The sequence below is a fragment of the Stylophora pistillata genome, chromosome 12 (assembly GCF_964205215.1).
Source record: "Stylophora pistillata chromosome 12, jaStyPist1.2, whole genome shotgun sequence".
In the NCBI taxonomy this organism is placed as follows: domain Eukaryota; kingdom Metazoa; phylum Cnidaria; class Anthozoa; order Scleractinia; family Pocilloporidae; genus Stylophora; species Stylophora pistillata.
This window is the reverse complement of record NC_142530.1, coordinates 22,145,992-22,166,502: the sequence shown is the minus strand read 5'-3', so window position 1 is coordinate 22,166,502 and position 20,511 is coordinate 22,145,992. Positions and strand designations below refer to the sequence as shown.

At 36.1% G+C, this 20,511-nt stretch overlaps 1 protein-coding gene and 1 long non-coding RNA gene across 2 annotated transcripts in view; one reads left to right on the top strand and one right to left on the bottom strand.

The window, feature by feature from the left end:
* Positions 1-20,511, bottom strand: part of LOC111337077 (uncharacterized) — a 27,426-nt gene extending 6,915 nt beyond the window's left edge. Inside the window, exons 1-15 of the mRNA XM_022943306.2 lie at positions 19,907-20,511; positions 12,248-12,805; positions 10,132-10,185; positions 8,218-8,246; positions 6,861-7,024; positions 6,025-6,112; positions 5,694-5,788; positions 4,906-5,196; positions 3,940-4,165; positions 3,188-3,292; positions 2,395-2,452; positions 1,957-2,122; positions 1,188-1,302; positions 695-861; positions 1-133 (exon numbers count right to left, since the gene is read on the bottom strand). Coding sequence (XP_022799041.2) covers positions 1-133; positions 695-861; positions 1,188-1,302; positions 1,957-2,122; positions 2,395-2,452; positions 3,188-3,292; positions 3,940-4,165; positions 4,906-5,196; positions 5,694-5,788; positions 6,025-6,112; positions 6,861-7,024; positions 8,218-8,246; positions 10,132-10,185; positions 12,248-12,805; positions 19,907-20,354 — 2,697 coding nt within the window. The 5' untranslated portion in view covers positions 20,355-20,511. The remainder of the gene's footprint in view (positions 134-694; positions 862-1,187; positions 1,303-1,956; positions 2,123-2,394; positions 2,453-3,187; positions 3,293-3,939; positions 4,166-4,905; positions 5,197-5,693; positions 5,789-6,024; positions 6,113-6,860; positions 7,025-8,217; positions 8,247-10,131; positions 10,186-12,247; positions 12,806-19,906) is intronic.
* LOC148719280 (uncharacterized) lies at positions 12,115-14,526 on the top strand. The gene is made up of 3 exons (XR_015994259.1): positions 12,115-12,272; positions 12,362-12,695; positions 14,245-14,526. It is a non-coding gene; the product is annotated as an uncharacterized LOC148719280 (long non-coding RNA).

Here is a 20,511-nt window from a genome sequence, read left to right as displayed (position 1 = left end):
CTCTTGTCTACACTCATTCTTTATACACTCAATTTCATCTCTACAAATTTTGCAGATGTAAATGATACTAGTGTCACTTTCAACTTTCCTGTAGATGTCATCAGTGATATTGTCACAAACTGTATGAATCCACCTGACAGCAGACCACATCAAAAGTGGAATATTATTACTTTGAACCTATGTTTTTCATTAGTATTTACCCCTTAAAACGTTTTCCTTGTTTAGTTTGTACTAAAAACTTCATTTGATATGACCAGTTGCCCATAACTGTATATTAAGTTCCAATAGCCTAATTAGAGGTCAACAATAGACAATAGTGCTACATAATCATGTATTACTCCTTGGTTCAAAGCATTTACCAAATGTACAAATAATATTTCACAATGACAAAATGCCTAGCTAAAAAAAGAAAATTAGATTATAGAACTGAGATCAAATTGAAAGACTAAGTATTGCATTTGCTTTTTTGCTTGTTTATTGATCCTTTTAAAGAATTAACAAATTCTACTATGATCGTAAAATTGACGAATTAACTCCACCCTTACACTCATTTCTCCTTGGCTATTTCTAAAAGTTTGGTTTTAATACAAGGAACATCTCCAATTTATATGTTTTTAATTCTCATTGCCTAAGTGCTTAGCAATGTACTAAAATTGAAACAAAAATTTAAGTTCTGATCACAGCTGGGACCCACCTACTGCATGAATTACACTGGATAACTTTCTGATTTCCTGGATCTTCATTGCAGAGAGGACATTGATTTGTTTTGTGTTTGTATTGGTAACACTTGTCACATAATGAGTAATCTATGTGCCACTGCGATGTTTGCTTTGTTTTACACTGTCGACACTGCCTACATTTCTATTTGGAGAGAAAAAAAATATAATGAAATCAGATCATGCAGGTTGTGGAAATGTTTCTGAGATGTTTCCGAGAATGGAATTCATCATTGGAAATTAATGACTAGTTAATAATTAAAAATGATCAGTCAACAAAAGAAATGTTGCACCACATATTGCAAAAATGATCAGTTAATGAAAGAAATGTTGGGCCACATATTACATGACCAAAACATTCTAAATTACATTTTATAATTAACTTAATTCTGAAAACATGTACGAAAAACTAACCAAGCTCTTTGTAGGGGTATCATCTTGAGTACCCTAAACAGACATGTACCCACATACCTCACACTTCCAGCCTAGTTTCTCTGCAAAGTTTGCAACAGGCACTGTGCAGAGAGGATGGTATCCTTTGTCACAACTACCGCAAATCAATAGTTTGTCTTTACTTGAAGTGGTCCTGTGAAATACAAATTGCATGGTTCACTATTTTCCTTGTTCCAAAGGAACAAAGGTTACAAAGGAATTCACACTAACTTCTCAATGGAACTTAATAACCCTTTATACCCTTACATCAGTATGCATAATAATTATTATTCTCTACACTGTTCTCTATTCATTTCCTGAGATGCAAAACTCCTAACTCTCTACACATTAAGATCAGTATGTATATTCTCCATACTGATCTCTATACATTTCCTAAGGTGTTGACAAAGAGAATGTGTTTAACAAACAACAGCATTGTGAGTTGATGATCATTTCCTTTTTTCTTGCAACTTTAATATGTAATTCAGGGATGATATTGAATAAATTGGATGCTTAAGTCACTAATTGTTAATCCAATAAATAAAAACCAATTCCTACTCTAGACACAGCCAACTAAGTTCCTTCTCTAAAGCAAAGATAAACTAGCACTGTACTATGGGCTCTTTCTCTGGGAGCTGAAAACCTTGTAACTAGAAAAAGAAAGCCTCTGAAAAGGGATTTACCTTTAATCAGAGTAAGAGACAAAAGTTATAGACTATCCTTGGTCAAGAACAATGTTTGGTGTCCCTTCAAAAAAGGTGACCCAAAAAGAGGCAGCTCCACTGCACAGACACATGAAGAAACTTACCTACAAGACTGACATGTCTTGCACTGAGAACATTCCCACCCAGCACTGACAGACTCTGTAACACGGACAGGAGGCGAGCAGCAGTAGCTGTGATAGTAACTGCTACATCTTGTGCAGAGTAACAGCTGAGAGAACTCACCAACTTGTTGGCATCTGTTGCAGAAAGCTGGAAAATAACAGAATGTTGCAACTATTTAACACAAACTAAGGAATCACAAACAGATTCATTTTTTTTTAATCAACTTTCTAAATTAAAGAGACTAGCAATCACTGCAATACCATTACAGTATCAAATACAAAAAGAAGATTGCCATTATGGTTGTAACTGCATGCATGCATAGACATCAGTCCTTAGAGTCAGCATTCAGAACATTGAATTTGTTACCCTTACAGGTTTCAATAAACCTTATTCCCTCACACAACAATTGATGAACTAACCTATTCTTCTAATTACATCCTCATGATTTAAACAGTACAGCTTCATCATCTTCATGTCCTGCAATTAAAAAACAACAAAGTACAGTTAAGTCACTAGTTTCCAGTTTGAGCACTCTGGCATGGTTTAAATGGTACCACAAATGTGGAATCATTTGGGGTGGCTTTATAGCTTCATCCCCATCCTAGAATCAGCACTGCACTGACGAGGCTCAGAAGGCCAAAACAGTACTTTCTGCAGTTATATATATATATATATATATATTTATTAAAAACTAGATCATTGGATAATGCAATTCAAGACTTTTTATTGGCTTAGCCATTAAGGTATATCAGCCAATATACCATGATCTACAAATATGGCCATCGTAAGTGTCAGCTTAATAATAAAAGGGAGCTAAAAATTTAATAAAATTTTATACTTAATTTAACGTTTTTAATAAAACAATTATTCCACTCGCTCTTGTTGGATATGAAATGATTATAGCCAACTCAGCGCTACGCGCTTCGTTTGCTATCTATCATCTCATATCCAACGCGCGCTCGTGGAATAATTGTTAAATATATATATATATAAATTATGGAAACATAAAAAACCTTATCGTCGAATCGGAGAGTGCTCTACAATCATGGAGCTTTGTAAACAAATTGGATATACAATTGTTTATATATAAAATCGTTTATATATAAATAAAAATTGTTTATATATACAATTGTTTATCTATAAATTATATATATATATCTATATTCAATGTAAAAGCTCTAGCCATCTATACAGCCCATTCACAGTACTAACCTGAAAAGCTCTTGCAGCCATTGCACAGGGGTAATGGTATATTCTTCCACAGTCAGACATTTCGCATATAACACTTGCACCAAATCGGCCACAATAACTACATTTCTGCAGAGAAAAAAAAAACCTTAAAATTAAATGACCACAGGAATATCAACTTTGAATTTTAGAAGTCTTGAAATTGATTATGAAATTCAAGTATTTAAATACAGTTGCATATTTTTAAAGTCCACCAAACATGAGTTAGAGATTGTCAAATGTCATATAAATGAGAGAAAAGTTAATATATTTTTTTATACTAGCAATACCCAGTCCTCAGTATATAACTTCACAAGTAAGCAATTACTGTACTTAAATTTCCTTCAATGTCCTGTGAATGGTTTACTGGCATGTGCAAACTTCTGCATTCTTTGCAATCTGCAGAGGTTGTGACTGATTTGTCACAATGCACAACAGGGCAACTCAGCAGAGGAAAAGCCACTGAAAATATTATTTTTGCCTAGTGTGACCCTGACAGTACCATCTTTACTAAAATCATGAGAATGATTATTTTGCCAAACAAGTTTTTAACCCCTACAAGCCATATTTCCTTCACCAAAACATGGGAGTCATAGCCCTCTACCCTCCCTCCTGAGTCTTGTTTGAGGGGCTATAGCTTCCCTAGCCCTCCCTACTCTGCCATCTATGAAGCTGTATGGAAAAGCTGATTTTGAGTTTCCTGCAATCAATTCAAAACATTAATACAAGTAACACACCTTTGATAAAATCTGATTGGTCAAGTCTACTGTAAATTCCACTGAGGACTTTGCTGCTATTGAAGCCAGCGTCCATGCTGCACACTTTTCATGTACCCAGATCTGTCCAGACTTGTCGCAAAGGTCAACCAAATCTGGTTCTTCCTCAAACCCCACACAGGAAAGATCTTCTTGGGGAGGCACTGTTTGTCTGTTGCTGAATGAGTTTCCCTTTGGGCTTTTTGGTCTGTGTTGTTTTTGTGCAACAGCAGTTGAAAAACAATGTTAGTTCACATACTTTGTACAACTGCACAGAGAAACTTTGAATGGATGTGACAAGTATACCAAATTGCACTGTGTCTAGTTTTACTTTTCCTCTCACTAAAATTGGATGATTTCCTTGTTTTGACTTTGAGTTCTTGTTAGTAATTAATTCTTGACATTACCACCCACAACCACCAAGTTAACCCGTTAACTTCTAAGAGTGGCAAGTGTCTAGTAAAATCTTCCAACAGTATCATCCCTGGAGTAAACATTTAGGTCATGAGAATAAAGGAAATTACCACAAACTCCAGAAGCTCTTGATCATTAAACAAATTCTCCTTGTGGGTAGCTTAAGAAATGCATAGAGAACAGAATGGAGAATATGCATCTTAGGGTGTAATTAACAATTATTCGCCAAATTAAAGGCGAGGTGATTACCGTCAAATAATCCCCGAGACAAAGGCAAGGGTATTATTAGACAATATTCACCAAACCTGAGGCAAATAATTGTTTTAGTATAATTTCAGAGCTGAACAACAGAGAAATTTCTAAAATCATAACATTTTGGTAACAATTATTAACATTTTATTTTAACATTTTATATAAACCGTGTGGAGCGGTTTATATAGCGTCATATAAGGAACCGCTCGACCAATCAGATTGCTGGAAACTCTTTGCTTAGTTCTGAAATTATACTAAACGCATATTAATTAGTGTCACTACCTGACAGGCACTTCTCCATGGTGCAGGATTGTGTTGCCATCTTCTGCTCTAAATGGCTGTGGATGTTGTCTAACATCTTGATACTCTCCATCATAAGGACTTCTCCTACCATGAAGAGGAAGTGCACCACCAGCCATTGCATGGTGAGGATTTGGATAATCTACTCGTAAATTTTTGTGTTGCATAGGACTTGATGGGTTCCTTGGAAAGCTGGGTATTCTTCCAAAACATATCAGCTCACCCTGTCCCAGGACACTATTGCTCACACAATTACACAACGCACAGCAAACTCTACAATGAAAACAGAAAACAAAAGTTTGATGCATCAGGACTTCAAGCATTGATGAGCACTCCATTTAACATCCATTTAGCTTCTGAAAACACTAACCTTTTTACCATGGCTGACCAAGGGCCCATTTCTTGAGAGTCCTGGTCACTTAACAGGTCTGAAGCCATGTTTTTAAAATCAAAATTTAAAGGATAGGAAAGCAGGTTCTGGCACCTAAACTAGTCCTTTTTGTTTCTTTAGCTAATAGTTTTATTGTATCACTTTTAAAACTTCTGAAATCCCCATCTTGAACAAAAAGAGAACATCTTTACACGCCTGTTAAGTTACCTAAACTTTCGAGAAATGGGTCCCAGCATTGGAAATCCTGTCTATCCATCTCACTAACCATAATCCAATAGGTCCCCTGCCCAAGCAGAGCTTTTTCCCATTAATTTTCCAAATTTAACACCCAAAAAAATATAAAAAAAAAATATCAAATTATATCTCTTGAACACCATACCTCCTAGGAAGATAATTCATTTTGCTGTGAGAATTGTTCAACCCTTCCTCGACCTTAATTGGACTTCTCTTCTCAAATGTCTCCCTAGGAGAAAGCTGAAACCCAAAGGAAAGCCAAAAAATAAGTCAATAAATTCTTTGCTTAACAAACTGACAACCCACAAAACCCCACACAGTGACAACACAATGGGCCTTCACCTGTCATCTAAACTACCATATCCCTTCCACAGGAAGTATAATGTAAATTTTCATATTGAAGCAACTTGGAAATCAAAACCTTTTTTTATCCTAGCAGAGTTGCAGTCATATGCTACTGAAAACTATTTCATCACCTTAATTCTTTTTGGCGAATCTGCCTCAATGTCAATGTCTTGATCGCTGTCACTGGAACAGCTTACAGATGAACAAGTTGATGTCGTCCTGAAAGGGAAGAGAAATGTTTCAGCAGTGGAAACTAATGATGATTGGCACTATTGAAGTGCCTTTGACAATTCATCACAGCTGGGGTACATTGCTAATTCTCATTAAAAAGGAGCTGATGTCACAGATAATTAACCTTCCTTTGGTTCACATTATGATTAAAATTAGAAGAAAGCATGGAGATGTATGAATCAAATTTCTTTGAAAATTTGAACTCTTGAACTCTCAAAAATTAATTAGTGCCTTCTGCCTTTCAAATGTCTATTGGCTTTAACTCATACAAAAGAATTGAATGACTGGGAAATCACATCACATGAATAAAACCTTTGATTTCTGGAAGAAAACATAACTCAAGCTATCTTTTGATATCATTACCCTAAATAGCTGGAAATAACAAGGAGTTTTGATTAAAAGACTTCTCTTAACCCTTTACACTCTAACATGAGTATGCATATTCTCCATACTGTTTTCCAAACATTTCCTCAGGTGCTGACAAGGAGAATTTGTTTAACAATCAAGAGCTTCTTTGAGTGGTGATCATTTCCTTTATTCTCATGATGGTAATGTTTGATTTAGAGGTTATGTGGTAAGGAGAAATTGATAGCAGTTACTCTTTGGGGTAAATGGGTTAACCTGCCTGAAAATTCTAAACAATAACAACAATTAAAAAAAAGAGTATGTCCAACGTTCACTAACAACAACTGCACCTGCAATCTTGAAAGTGAGAATTAAAAAACAATTCTTGTACCTGTCTCCTTCATAATCAGGTTTTCTCTTTATTCTTGAGTTGGAAAAACTTGTTTCTTGAATATTAGGTCTCTTTCGTGCTTGTGGAGAACTGCTGTGTGAACAGAAGCAATTATTTTTCTCCCCAAGATTGTGCTCATTTGATAACACTACTCCATTTGGAACCTGCAGAAAGATGGTACACCATACATGAGCTTATACGTCTGCATGCATTTTGTGATAATTCCTACTTAACCTGCTTTACTACCATGTCTGTGAAACAATTCAGAAAAGAAAAACAGTGTAATGAATAATCAGATAAATAGCTCATTATTTGTCATACTGGAAATCAGATGTTGAATTATCCTTTTGGCCTTCTTTAGGTTTGCTGTATAAACTCACACATGGACTTTTGATCAATTTATATTTCTTTCCTGAACAGTTTTCTGAGAACTAGAAAAATTCATCTCTTCATCTTCAACAATTAAAAAATCTACTGCCATCCACCAGTACTTAAAATTTTGTGAATCAGCCCATAATTTTATGCCTAAAAACTTTGAAATCATAACTCATGCAATTAGTGTATCATTGAAATCCACTAAATACAAGTCAGAATATCCTATCCTTTATTGAATGGTCTGAGAAGAACTGCATGAAAGTCAACTTGACAAAAACATGGGAACTTCTTTTACGAAGACTTCCAAGACGCCTCCTGAACCACTCGAGATCATAGGGGGGGAAGAAAACTGAAACTATTGGGTGTTACCTTGAGCAAGTGCCAGTTAATTGGGACAATCATATTGATTATCTACTTAGTAAGGCTAGCAGTAGGTTGTATATTTTAAGAATATGTAAATATTACGGCTACTCTATTGAGAATTCCGACTTACTTTTTCAAAGTTTGATTCTTTCAGTTTTAACATAATTATGCCGTTGAGGTCTGGGGGTGCACTTTTTATAGTAAATATTTAAGTAGAATTGATAAGCTCTTTGCCAGGTGTTATAAGCTGGGTTACTGCTTAAAGCAGCACAGTATCTTGGATATCCATCATAATAGAGATAAGAAATTATGGCAAAGGATCTCTTCCACCAACACAGCGTTGAGCGATCTCTTACCTCCCCAGAAAACGCGGCAGTTGAGAACTAAGTCGCATAATTATATTTTACCTAAGGTTCAGACAAACCGTTTTAAATCAGTTTTTATTAATAGATGTCTTTTCAATAGTAGTTAATACCTTTTCCTTTTCCTTATTCATTCTATTCATTATTGTTGCACGTCTGTTTGCACAATAATTCTTAATAAAGACTTTTGTTATTATTAGGATATTGATTTTGGTTCCCAGTCATAATCACCATTTTAAAATGTAAGCATTAATTACCTCATCAGTTTTATGACTGTTACCAACTTCTGTAAGAAAGAATTGACAAACCCTGGTCAGTGAAGTTTCTTACAACAGAATGAGAGTTTTGCTCTAGAATCTCAATCAACATAAATCTTTCAAAGACTCAGAGAATGTAATGAGAAGAAGACACTTTGAAGAAAACACAAATGTTGTCAAAACTGTTATGTTCCACTGGCTGAGTGAAAGTACATGGGAGGAAGATATTTTACCACACACCACCTTGGCCTGGATATGGATCATGTGACTTTTGGCAAGAAATTATACTTTGTTTTTTGTCATATTGCAGACCCTTTCCCTAGACATGATAGATTTCAAATTCAACTGTGAAGTCCAGCGAATTGATTACGGTAACACATAACTTCTCCATGTAATATCCATACATTATCCAGGCAATGAGAATACTTAAACTTATCAGGGAGAGATTGTTATCTTGATCTAACCCCAAATCCTCATAACTAAATACAAGGAAAGATGTAGCAACTAGACGGGAGAATTAGTCATCAGATCCTGAGAGTTTAGGGGATAAAATAATGACAAGCATCTAGTGTACAGTTTTGTTGAGTTTATAATTAAAGTGCCTATAACCCCAAAAATGTTTTTTAGCCATATTAAATCTCTCTATTGTACTGAGCAAAATGCCGCAAAAATTTTTGAGTTTGGTTAAAACTGCCCTTTTCTATGAATTTTCAAAGTCGTGGAAAATCACATTTTTTCAAACACGACTGAGGCACAGAATTATCAAGATGGGTCTGGGTCGAGCACAGTTTGTGACGTCATTCCAGGCTTTCCAATGAGTTTGCTTCAAGGACTGGATGAAGTATCTTGACAGATATGCCTGATAAGTGTATTGTTTTCGGGTGTAGCAACACTCCCAACAAAGAAAAAAGAATAGCATTTATGGTGCAGATGACCCGGAGAAAAAAAAAGAGAAGAAAGAAGTGGGTTGACTTTGTGCAATTGAAGCATGCACATTGGAAGCCCACAAAATACTCGGCCACATGTTACGGCCACTTCCGAGAAAAAGACCATTCAGTCATGTTTTCTGCTCTGACTAGTGAGACTATGCAACGAAGGTTGCGAAAAGGTGGAGTAGGAATTTTCGTCTTTTCGACTGTTCACGTGTGGAATGTTGAGGAAACGAAATCAGCTGAAAGCGAGCGAAGTAAGAGAAAGGCGAGAAAAATTGACCAGATCAGGCTTTAACGAAGGTTTCATCTCATTGGGAATGTATAATATTGACTGATATTGGATCGAAACGCCACTGCCGATGGCCTGGAATGACGTCACTAGCCCCAGTCTCTGGTTCACTCGGTCGTTCCAAAAATAAACCTGACTTTGAAAATTCATAAAAAATCACGGTTTTAACCTAAAACAAAAATTTTTACGGCATTTTGCTCAGTGCAATAGAGAGATTTAATATGGCCAAAAACATTTTTGGGGTTACAGGCACTTTAAGGTCAGGCTATAGTGATCAGACTCCTGGGCACATTTTGTGTGCGTGTGTGTGTGCATGCATGTGTGCAATGTGTAGTGTATTGCTCATACATGTACCTATCTTAATTATTGACAACAAGCTTAGTATGGGTTCTGGGATGAGCACTTTGTGCTTATAATTCAGTAAATGTACAACTAGCAGTAATCATACTGTACTGGAAATACTTGCCTGCTGTAAAATTACTATAAGTCAGTAAACTCTTCTACTTCTCTATGTGTAACGTGTTTGTTAATAAAGTTCAGTTAGCAATTTAGCAATGAAGGAGAAATAGTCTCTTTGTGTCTGAATGATGACACTATATACACAATGTGTCACTTAAAAAGTGTGATATATGATCTTATAATTACCCATATCAGCCCCACTGATAAACAATGTACATTACTTGAATTACAAACCTGCTGAGCTATGCGCCTTGTGTACATTTCCATATAAGGATGCTCTGAACCAGTCTAGTAACAAAGAAACAAGATCTGAAAAGTCATTCTCTTTTCCAACTGACGGTCATTTTTTTTGTACATAAGTTGTTAGAGTCTAATGTCCTATCAAGATTACTCTTTCCAGCTGATAGGTTTGTTAGGTAAGGACATAAATGCAAGGCCTGAAACAATTTCTCAGCTGGCTTTAGGCAAGTTGTCCATTCAAAGCTATTTTTGCCCACACACAATCCACATGTCATACCTTAATAACCCCCCCTCCTTTATTAAACAATTGCATGTGTACATTTACCATGATTTTATTGTATGTGCTGCCTCAAACTTGGAATTCACTCAGAATAAAATTCTTCTTTTTATGCCTAAACAAACCGGACAAAATCTCCAGCCATAAGAGGAGTTGACTGCACGAAAACTATATTTGACTGGACATTGCCTGTTGAGTGGCCGTTATGTTAAGCCCTGGCAGTGTCTGAAAATTTCTAGAATGCCACATGAAGTGAAACTCAACTCAACAAAGACACATTTGCAGAGATGTTTCATAGCAAGATCATTTAGAATACAATTTGGAGTAAAATCTTCATTGGACAAGAAAAATTCATTCAGAACCAGTCTTCAGCATCCATTACACAGAAAGCTTTCAGAGCTTTGTAAAGCAGGTGGACCATGCAACTTGCTCTAAGTTATCAGCTACATGTACAGGGATTTGATTAGAAGCCAGCAACCAGCAAATTCTGGCGGCTACTCTCTACAATGGAGCAGGCTATTAAGGCCATTCCACCTCTCTGCTTTTTTTTTTTTTTTTTTTGGAAAACATGCAATATATTCTAAAGGCAGTCATCAGCAAAGGTGTTTTTTGTTGATTTTTTTTGTCTCCTTTTTAGTTGTTGGGTGATTTTTGTAACAAGTTCTTACAATTCAATCAATAACACAATCGGTGTGTACCACGATTGCTGTGTGCCACGATTGCTGTGCGCCATGTTGAATGGACAGAAGAGAAAGGCTGGTGACAAATCTGCCTAATTAACACTGAACTGTGTTCCGCCTACTTATGTCTTGATATACGCCTACTTCCGGAATTAATGACATCCCTGCATGTAACAGTTGGTTTATGTTAGCACGTGCTGGGATACTAAAATCAACCATTCAAACACAAACAAAGCCAAAAGACAATGGAACAAAAACGAGTCTCGTTTAACCACAAGCTGAGCATCACTACCTATGATGCCTTTTGAACACACGCTTGCTTTAAAACACATAGTTTTCCACAATGCTTTGAAGAAGAAGAATAGGATGCTTATTTACTAACTTATTTCATCTTAGGAACTTTTTAGTAATTTTTTTGAAGGACTGCTATAACTCCATCTCACTGAGCAGCATACTGAGCAAATAAAGATGTTCCCAGGTAATGTTCATTACCGGACCAACCGCACAAAAAAATTAATTTACAGTAAGTGCTATGTTTTGAAACAAAAACTTCTAGCAACTTCTTTTCAAATTTTGGTCTCTCATCTTACAGGCCTATAACCACATGAACGAATAAAAACAAATGAAATTTATGTTAATTTTCATTTACATTTACATATATCACCTTGCAACATCTATAACAGACATATTCGCAAGCTCCTTACGCTCTAAGCTTTCAAGCAATAATTTCTAGAAACTCTCTTTTCAAATTGTGGTCTTGCCTTTCTGCCCTAACCACAAGAACAGGTACAAAAATGAAATTTAGGTAAAGCACTAAGCTTTCAAACAAATAACTTCTAGAAACCTTTTCAAATTTTGTTCTCTCACCTTACTACACTAACTGCACAAAGAGATACAAAAATTACCTCACATTAAGCCCTCAACTTTTAACCTCAATAACTTCTTGAAACCCTCTTTTCGAACTTTGGATTTTCTGAAATTGTTGATTGAATTTGGTCCACTGAATGTGTCCCTGTTATTGAATATGCTGAGTTTTTAATGTATGGATTGATAAACTAGATCTTGTATAAATGAAACCCTGTTTTTGAAGAGTCCACACCACATAACAAACAAACAAACAAAAAAATAAAAACACTGGAAAATCCTCTAATACCTGGTGGCTGCACTCTCTCATAATGGTAAGGATTTACACAAACTTTCTCATGTTTTGTATCATAACCATTTTGACAGAATTCTTTGTGTCTCATCTCCATCTTGTGTACATCAGGCCATCGCCAGAGTCGAGCATATATAACATGTGGAAAGTCCTTCTTATCCCCAACTTGCAGCCGTCCATCCATGGTCCTTTGAACAGTGACGCACTTTGATGGCTGTCGTCCCTTTGAAGTAATTGCTACAATAAGTGAGTCCAGCTCATAGAATTTCTTCTTCAGTTTTTTCACAAGGGATTCAATGGCTCTTCGACTAAAGCTTTCAGCATCAGTGCTCTGATGTCGGTAAACAGCATGCCAAAGTAAATTACGCACAATGATGGGGCAAGGATCTGCTGAACATGGAATATTGCTTGGTCTGGGTAATGAGTTGCTTGGTCCAGCCTCAAGGTATTTTGGTTGATCATATGTAGTTGCTGGTTGAGGCGGGCTTTCTTTCAACACAGATAGCGCACATTTATCACAATTTGGTGAAGATGTTTTAACAGATAGAGCTGCCGCTGCATGAAGAAGAAAAACAAGCTGTTAAATGATATGTAGCATGTGATATTATCACTTTATTCAGTTAATCTCTATTGCAGTAAAACTAAAATATCACTAAAACTATACTTAACAATTGTTCTTTGAAATCAAGGTGAATAGTGGCTAAGTATTTACGAAGCCGCAAAGCGGCGAGGTAAATATTCCTGAAAGCCACTATTCACCAAGATTGAAAAGAATAATTGTTTTAGTGTCTACACATGAAGTGATCTCGACAAAAATAAAAGGAAGCCATTTCAAGGCAATTTCTGCTTCCGAAACTTTAGCGAAACACGAGTTTACACCCGCTATTTTGTTTTTCACATTATCCACTCGCTCGGAGGTCTACATTGTTGATTAGCCCGAGATAGCGAAGCAATCAGATTGCTTGAAACATCAAGATCACTGAGTTTGTATACTTATGATTAACGTCTCCCTGATCACATGTAAGGCTAAAAATTAGCACTATAGACAGCCCATTCAAATAAAAGCACACTTATAAAGAAAAGATTGCTGCTAAGAAGAAAGAGAAATGGTTTGCTTCAATTCATATTTCTAAGTTAAGAAAATTGTAATTTCACAGACATGTCTGCTCACACACTCAATTTGAATATTTCTACTCAAGTCAGATCAGACAAAGATATCATCTTCAGACAAAGAGCACTAGTCATAATTACACGGCTAAAGCCCAACCAGAAAAACAATCCAGAGATTCTTCCCATCTTGTAGCAGTTGGCTTGTGTCTTCATCTTGTGTTTTACATGAATTCTAATGCCACTAACTTTTACTCTGTATTTCCTTGTACTCATACAGAAAAGGAATTGAAATGTAAGCATGATCTGGTAACATTTTAAATTGCATACCAGACAATCAGTGATAAAATCTTAGAAATATAATATCATTGTCTACCAGACAGTTAATCGCTTGTCAATGCATCTATACACAGTGATTCCAGAATGCCTTGCGATGAACAAGTTTTCTACATAATTATAATCTCTCTCAAAAATACTTGTACAGCCCTATTATGTTAGATAGCAAATATGAATATGAAAAGTTTGTTGTTGGCTATATTGTCCTCAGATGGCTTAAGATGCCACACATGTTCCATCACCAGTTCAGTACTAACAATAACATGGCATAAAATCGTGTTAAACCAATCTTTTGTTCCCTTTTCTCTTGACAAAACTCCTCTTTACCCTTCTAGAGAGCCAAGACAAGCCACTCCGGAATTTCAAAACATTTTATGACAAGTCTGGATCCATATTTTTATGATTTCTCATCAAAGCAGAACATTAATTAATTTTTAGAATATGAATGAGCTGTATTGATGTTTGGTAATGATTTGTGTCACACAAATACAGAACTGATGAGTTTGGGTGAACATGAACTACAACTGAAAGCAGTGATCTCTTTATTTCAGCATCAAGACAGAAGTTGCTGACAAAATTACCATTCAAGCATTGAGTGTTACATGCTTGAATAAACAGTGTGTGCCCAAAAATGCCTGACTGCACATAGCTCCATGTATATGTCGAAAAAAAAAATGAATTTCTGTACTCGACATGAAAGATGTCTGCATCTGATCATGACACAGTAGACACATTACCCAATATTACGTCTGAAATATTGTCCAAATAGCAAAAACACTGTTGCATTCTTAGCATGACAATTTTGAGAGTCTATTTTAAGCCAAAGTCTTGAAGATTTGTGTAATCTCTTGTGGCCTAAAAAAATCCCTCCTTACGTGATATTATTAACAAGAAGCTTTAAAACAAGCTGTTTGGGTTTGAAACAGCAATGACATGATATTTAACTCCGCACAAGACTTAATTTTTTTAATGCTTGCAAAACCAATTTTCGGAAGCAACCAATATTACTTGACATACTTTTCCTACTTGTTACTAGGATTCTAGAACCACCAAGTCTTACATGAAACATGTCCATTTTGGGAAACTATACAGCAAATAAAACATCCATGCCGTCATTCAAAAACAGCTGCAGCTCAAAGGAACCAGTAAGGCATACTACAGAGCAATCTGTAAATTTTTAAAATGGATGTTTATTTGGCATCAGACATCGCAAATTCCCTGCTTCAATCTCGATTGCTCTAATTCACTAAAGAAGCCATGAAGAAGTCTGACTTATGACTCTTCTGTTACTTTACATCACTCTCCAGTCACTACATTTCTTGAAAAAAACCCTGACACTCCAAGAAGATTCTGTCCAATCTAGGAGAATGATAATTCTTCCCTGAAAATCTAAGTCAATATCAAATCACCTTATACGTGATGTGAAATTTCCGACACGGGTAAATTTTGCAAATTTTTGGCAAAACTGAGGTCAAACAAACAATAAGTGTTGCCAAAAAAACATTACACAAGATAAAATGACTCAAATTGCAGTGAACAAAGTATTTTAGCAATTACAGATTGAAGAAGCTCAAGAAACTTATTAACTATATGTTACTGAAAGGCATCAATTTTTGCTGGAATCATTCAGAAGAGTGTTCACTATGGCTGCATTTTGTGGTCAATTGACTCCTGATCAAGAATTCACGTACAGGCATAAATACACACTCAGGAACAATATGAAACTGCTTCATTTCTCACGAATAGTTGCCGCTGTTATGTTTCCAACAATATTGGTGATGTTGTAACTCTTACAGCATTTCTTCATGTGGTTGAAGTATGTTTAAAAATAGACTGCTGTAAGAAACAAATTGCATCCTTATTCAAGAATGCAAAATTTACGGTAAGTAACACAAAATAGAAAATTACAGAGGAATTAAAGAGGGGGGGTTGCAATTTCAATTCAATTTCAAACAAAAGACAAAAGAATTTCTAGTGAAAGTTACAATAGTTTAATAAAAAATTTCTCTTGTGCATAATTGTGATGCCTAATTTTCAGATTGTATATTTCGAAGCAAACACATTCTAAAAAAAATTTAACTTGTTCCTTATATTCACCAAATTGTTAAAGCTCCTATGTAAATAAACATTGTATTCTGCATTCATAATGCATTAATGCACGAAATTTCCATTTGGCTCTCCAGCCTCACTGATATCCGGCCATCTCTGTAGAATGGCATTAATTTGTGCGCCTTGATTGGCTTCAATGAAAAAATGCCAAATGTGCCCTTGGCTTTCCGCTTAGCTTATTGCAATACGTGACACTTAGCACACACTCTGGATGACAATGAGAACTCAAGATCCGTATGTAATACTCGATATGCTTCAATGAAAATTGGTGTCAATGAGGTCACAGTTTAAATTATTACATACATCTTCATGAGACTGCATCAGCTGTTCCTCTTGAATAAATGCTTAACACGCTTCTTTATGCGCAGAGAGATCAGAAATGTCAATTTACTTATTAAACATCATTTCGCTGCTACCCTTCTTTAGCAATCAAACGCATTTGATTGGATTAAAAATTCAAGCGGCATTAGAGAGAAGTCAAGAGGAAGATTGTTGAAAATAATTGCAAATATTCAGCACCATTTTAGTGGCTTGCGTTAACTTACCAGCCACCTAGTGAGCGCTTTTTTCCAAGAGCATCAGATGAATGATCTCCCGACAGATATCTATTTCAATGAGTTGTGTTGTGCACGTAATACACTCTCTCTGTTCTGTTAAACAACTCTACCAAAACAATTTTAAGTTTCTTTTCATCGGTTACACTGTGTTGGACCTTTAAGTTTATCTTTTCCTGTCCTTTAACTGGTACACAAGGAGCAGTACATGTATGACTTAGCTGGATGAGAAATGCAAGCACACTTCTTTCCCTCCAGCCATGATCTAGACAAGACCGTGCCTTTCACTCTCGATGGATATCTGTGAAATTACACTCGAGTATTACCAGCCATAGAATTGGTTGTCTAAAATTGATCGAGAGAAATAAAGGGGAAGGAGAAGTGGTCTCTCTAACTTAAGTTTTTTCTATTCCCATAGCTAACCTTACTTTTACAGTGGTATGAAGAAATGTTACGTGAGTGATAAGAATAAACGAAGAGAATAATCCTGAGAATTCCCAACTGAGATGGGTCTTAAAAAGAGGGAACAAATATACCCTCAATGGATGGACTATGGATAATTTCTGAAAGGACATCACAGCCAATTCCATTACACCACATAAAAAGAATACCATGTAAGATACAGAGAAAAACAAGGCCTTCATTCAAGAACTTAGGATTCAAAAGTTCCTCTGTGTTACAGAAAAGATCCACAATTAATTCCCATTTTTAGAAAGCTCCACACAATAATTCATCAAACATTGTTGATACAAGGTTTTACTTGAAAGCTGATCAATGTAAATTGTTTGGTATGACAATATTTTGTTCAAAGAGCCCTAAATGGTGAAACAATTTAGGCACCTGTAGAAGATAATGAAAAACGAACCACTGATTTGTGACTGTGTTGTTGCTTGTGCTTTTCTTTTTCTTTTTTAGCCAAAAAATATAAAAAATAAACCCATGTTTTGGACTAGTTACTGGTTGCTGGAGTTTCCTGGTCTCTTTGAAGGTAAACAAAAATGGAAATTATGAAAAATTCATTTCAGGGATGTTCATGAGTCCAAAATAGTTACAAAGGAATCAAACATCCGCTTATGTTTTAACTCATCATGAATAAATGCCAATAACAACCACAAACATTTATTGCAAGTCAAAAGAAAAAAAACATACAATCTTACTTTTAATGCTTCAACATAAAGGCTCAAAGATCTTCATGAAATACTAATTGTCACGGATGTCCTAATTTGATAATGTTGAAAATCACTTACACATGCAACAAAAAATTCAAATACAAACAAGATCGTTCATGCATACACGATACAAGTAATGTTTTACCAGCTAAAACAAAGACATTTCACTTGTTGTCAAAAACCAGGGTCACTGGAAATGCAGTTGAGGACTTAAAAAAGGACAATTAAGACACCTAGATGCTGACATAAAGAAGAGATTAATCTTTGTAATTAACTCCCTTAGTTGTGAACACTGTCTGGTGTACTCTGAATCAGGGTGTGCAAGTTTTGTGGGGTGCATGTTGTAGGAAATATAAAATGTACTTGGTCTGCAGGGACAATTTAAAGAAAAGGTGTTTGAGGACATCACTCAAACTTCTTATATTTGCATTTCTTAAGATGTTCACATGTTACATTACTCATTTGTAAAATGGGTCACACATATATTTTCATATACGCTGACCAACTTTTACAATACACAATTTTAAAATAATTGGATAAAATAAGTTACATTTGGTTAAGAATAAAACTAATTGATTCAGCCACAAAACCACTCATAGAGGAACTAATATTTTGCGAAAAATTCCTTCCTTTCCAATGCTAAAACATATGGAAAGTGATTGTCCACTGTGTTCTGAAAGACCAGTGACAATTGTGGTACTATTGTAAGTTATAACAATGTATGAAAAATTACCAAGAAAATGTCAAACAAAAAATTTGAATGCTTGTACCACGGGTCGATCCCCCAAGGTTTAAGCGAGAAATGATGTGAACAAAAGAAGCCGACAGATCACTTTTTTGAAGCAAACGCAAGTTTGTAATGAACATAAATACGAAGAAACTATTTTTTCATCGAACAAAATGGATAAAAAACACATTGCATACGAAAAAAAATTTCGTGCCGTGCGCACAAAAGCGAAATTTTAATTACGTGACAAAATCCCACGACATGGAATTTGAATACATCTACGTGGCCATTGTGGTTTTGTTTGTCGAGAGATGGAACTATTAATGGGAAAAAGGTTTATGGATGAAATCCAACAAGTTAAAAGTTTCAGAGAATCGACTGGAAGACCCTTGAGGAAATTTTGAAAACAGAGAATTTTCCCCAATCAAAAATCAGTATTTTCACGGTAAAATATAGCGCACTCAAATTGTCAAATTTATAATAACAAACAATAAGCGTTGTCAGAAACGCCATTCTAAATTTCAAAAGGCATTCCGCGCACTAAAATCTGTTCGGCGAACAACACGCATTTCGTGTTTTTCGCTCAAAAACATGGCGACTATGTAATCTTTCACAAAAGTGATCGCAAAATGACTATACGCGTTCACGCTACCGTCTAGACAGAGAAGCAGACTAAAATGAAAATTTATTCAGATGAGGCATTCTTGAATACTAATTAGGTATTCTGTTTACTTCTTGACTGAAGCATATTCAGGGGTTTAAGAGCGCTTTTTGCCCAGAAAAATGGTTCTAAATAGCGCGCGCGCGTGCTCCAAGTCTAGACGAAAATAAATTCACTTCCCAAAATAAATTAGAGGCGATGCAGACGACATTTCAGACGTTTTCAGACAAGAAACGTTCCAGCCAGACAATGACCACTAACCAACAATAATACTTAAACAAAACCCAGACAAAATAATTCTGCTGCCCCACACGAAACGATCGCGACTCATTTGGCGTGATTCAGGGTTCAAGCCGTCTAGCATAGAGTCTGGCAAGCCGTCCTAGCAAAATCGCGCGAAAAAATCCGGCAAAATTCTAAGCGATCAACGACTGGAAATTAAAAATGCAAAATAGCCGCTGGCTCGTTTTCCAAACAATGACCAAGCTTGGAGGAAAACATTGGCGTGCCTACTCCTTTGAAAATTAGCATTTTGTACGACGAATATAGCGTGAAAGAGCGAGTGAGCTCCGGATTTGTTGAACGGGAAGCGCGATCACCGTAAGCATTTTCATAAGCAGAAAGATAATGTTACGACTAAACACTCCGACGATTCGATCATATGTCGGAAGGGACAATGACCATGAGTGAATTACAAAAATATTACCCCCGATCGAGTGCAACAGTAAAAGATCTGTTTTAGTTTCAAACGCGGCACGAAAATAAAAAAATCCCCTTGGGTTAGCTGATAATCAAAATTGATGAGAATAAAATATTCTATGTTTTGAGCCATTCTCACATAATAAGGCGCCGGTGTAAATTTTATCAGCACGTACGCGATGCGTGCGTTTAAGATTTTGGTCTCTTTGACATGACACCACACGATCGATTGACCCAACATACATTACTGTATCCACAGAAAAAATAAAAAAGACATAAACACATGACTCTTACCGGCCGGACTACGTATCCGCTCATAATGGTACGGATTGACGCAGACACTCTCGTACTTGAGATCATAGCCGTATCGACAGAATTCTAAATGTTTCATCTCCATTTTTTGAATGTCGGGCCATCGCCATAGTCGAGCGTAGATCACATGCGGAAAGCCTTTGCGCTCACAAACTTGAAGTCTGCCATCTAAAGTTCTCTGGATCGTGACGCATTTTGACGACTTGGATCCTTTAGTCGTGATAGCAGTGATTAGGGAGTCAAGCTCTTCAGATTTCTTTCTAAGCTTTTTGACCAGAGATTCGATGGCTCTCTTTGCGAATTTCTCAGTTTCGCCTCCTTGACGATGGCAAGTTGTATGGCACATTAAATTCAACACAATACTTAGATTCGCATCGGCAGAGCTCGGTCCTCTCTTCGGGGAAGCCGATTGCACTAAGCTTTTCTCCATTCCCCTCTCCCTGGATAGTCCTCATTTCATCGTCGTAGTTCAAAATTCAAGAAGGTTCCGTCCTTCAAAATCCCACTTTCTTGAACGTTCTTTCCAAACAACACCATATGCGCAGAACATGTTCAGATTCAATCCACTATGGTCATGTCATGGCAAG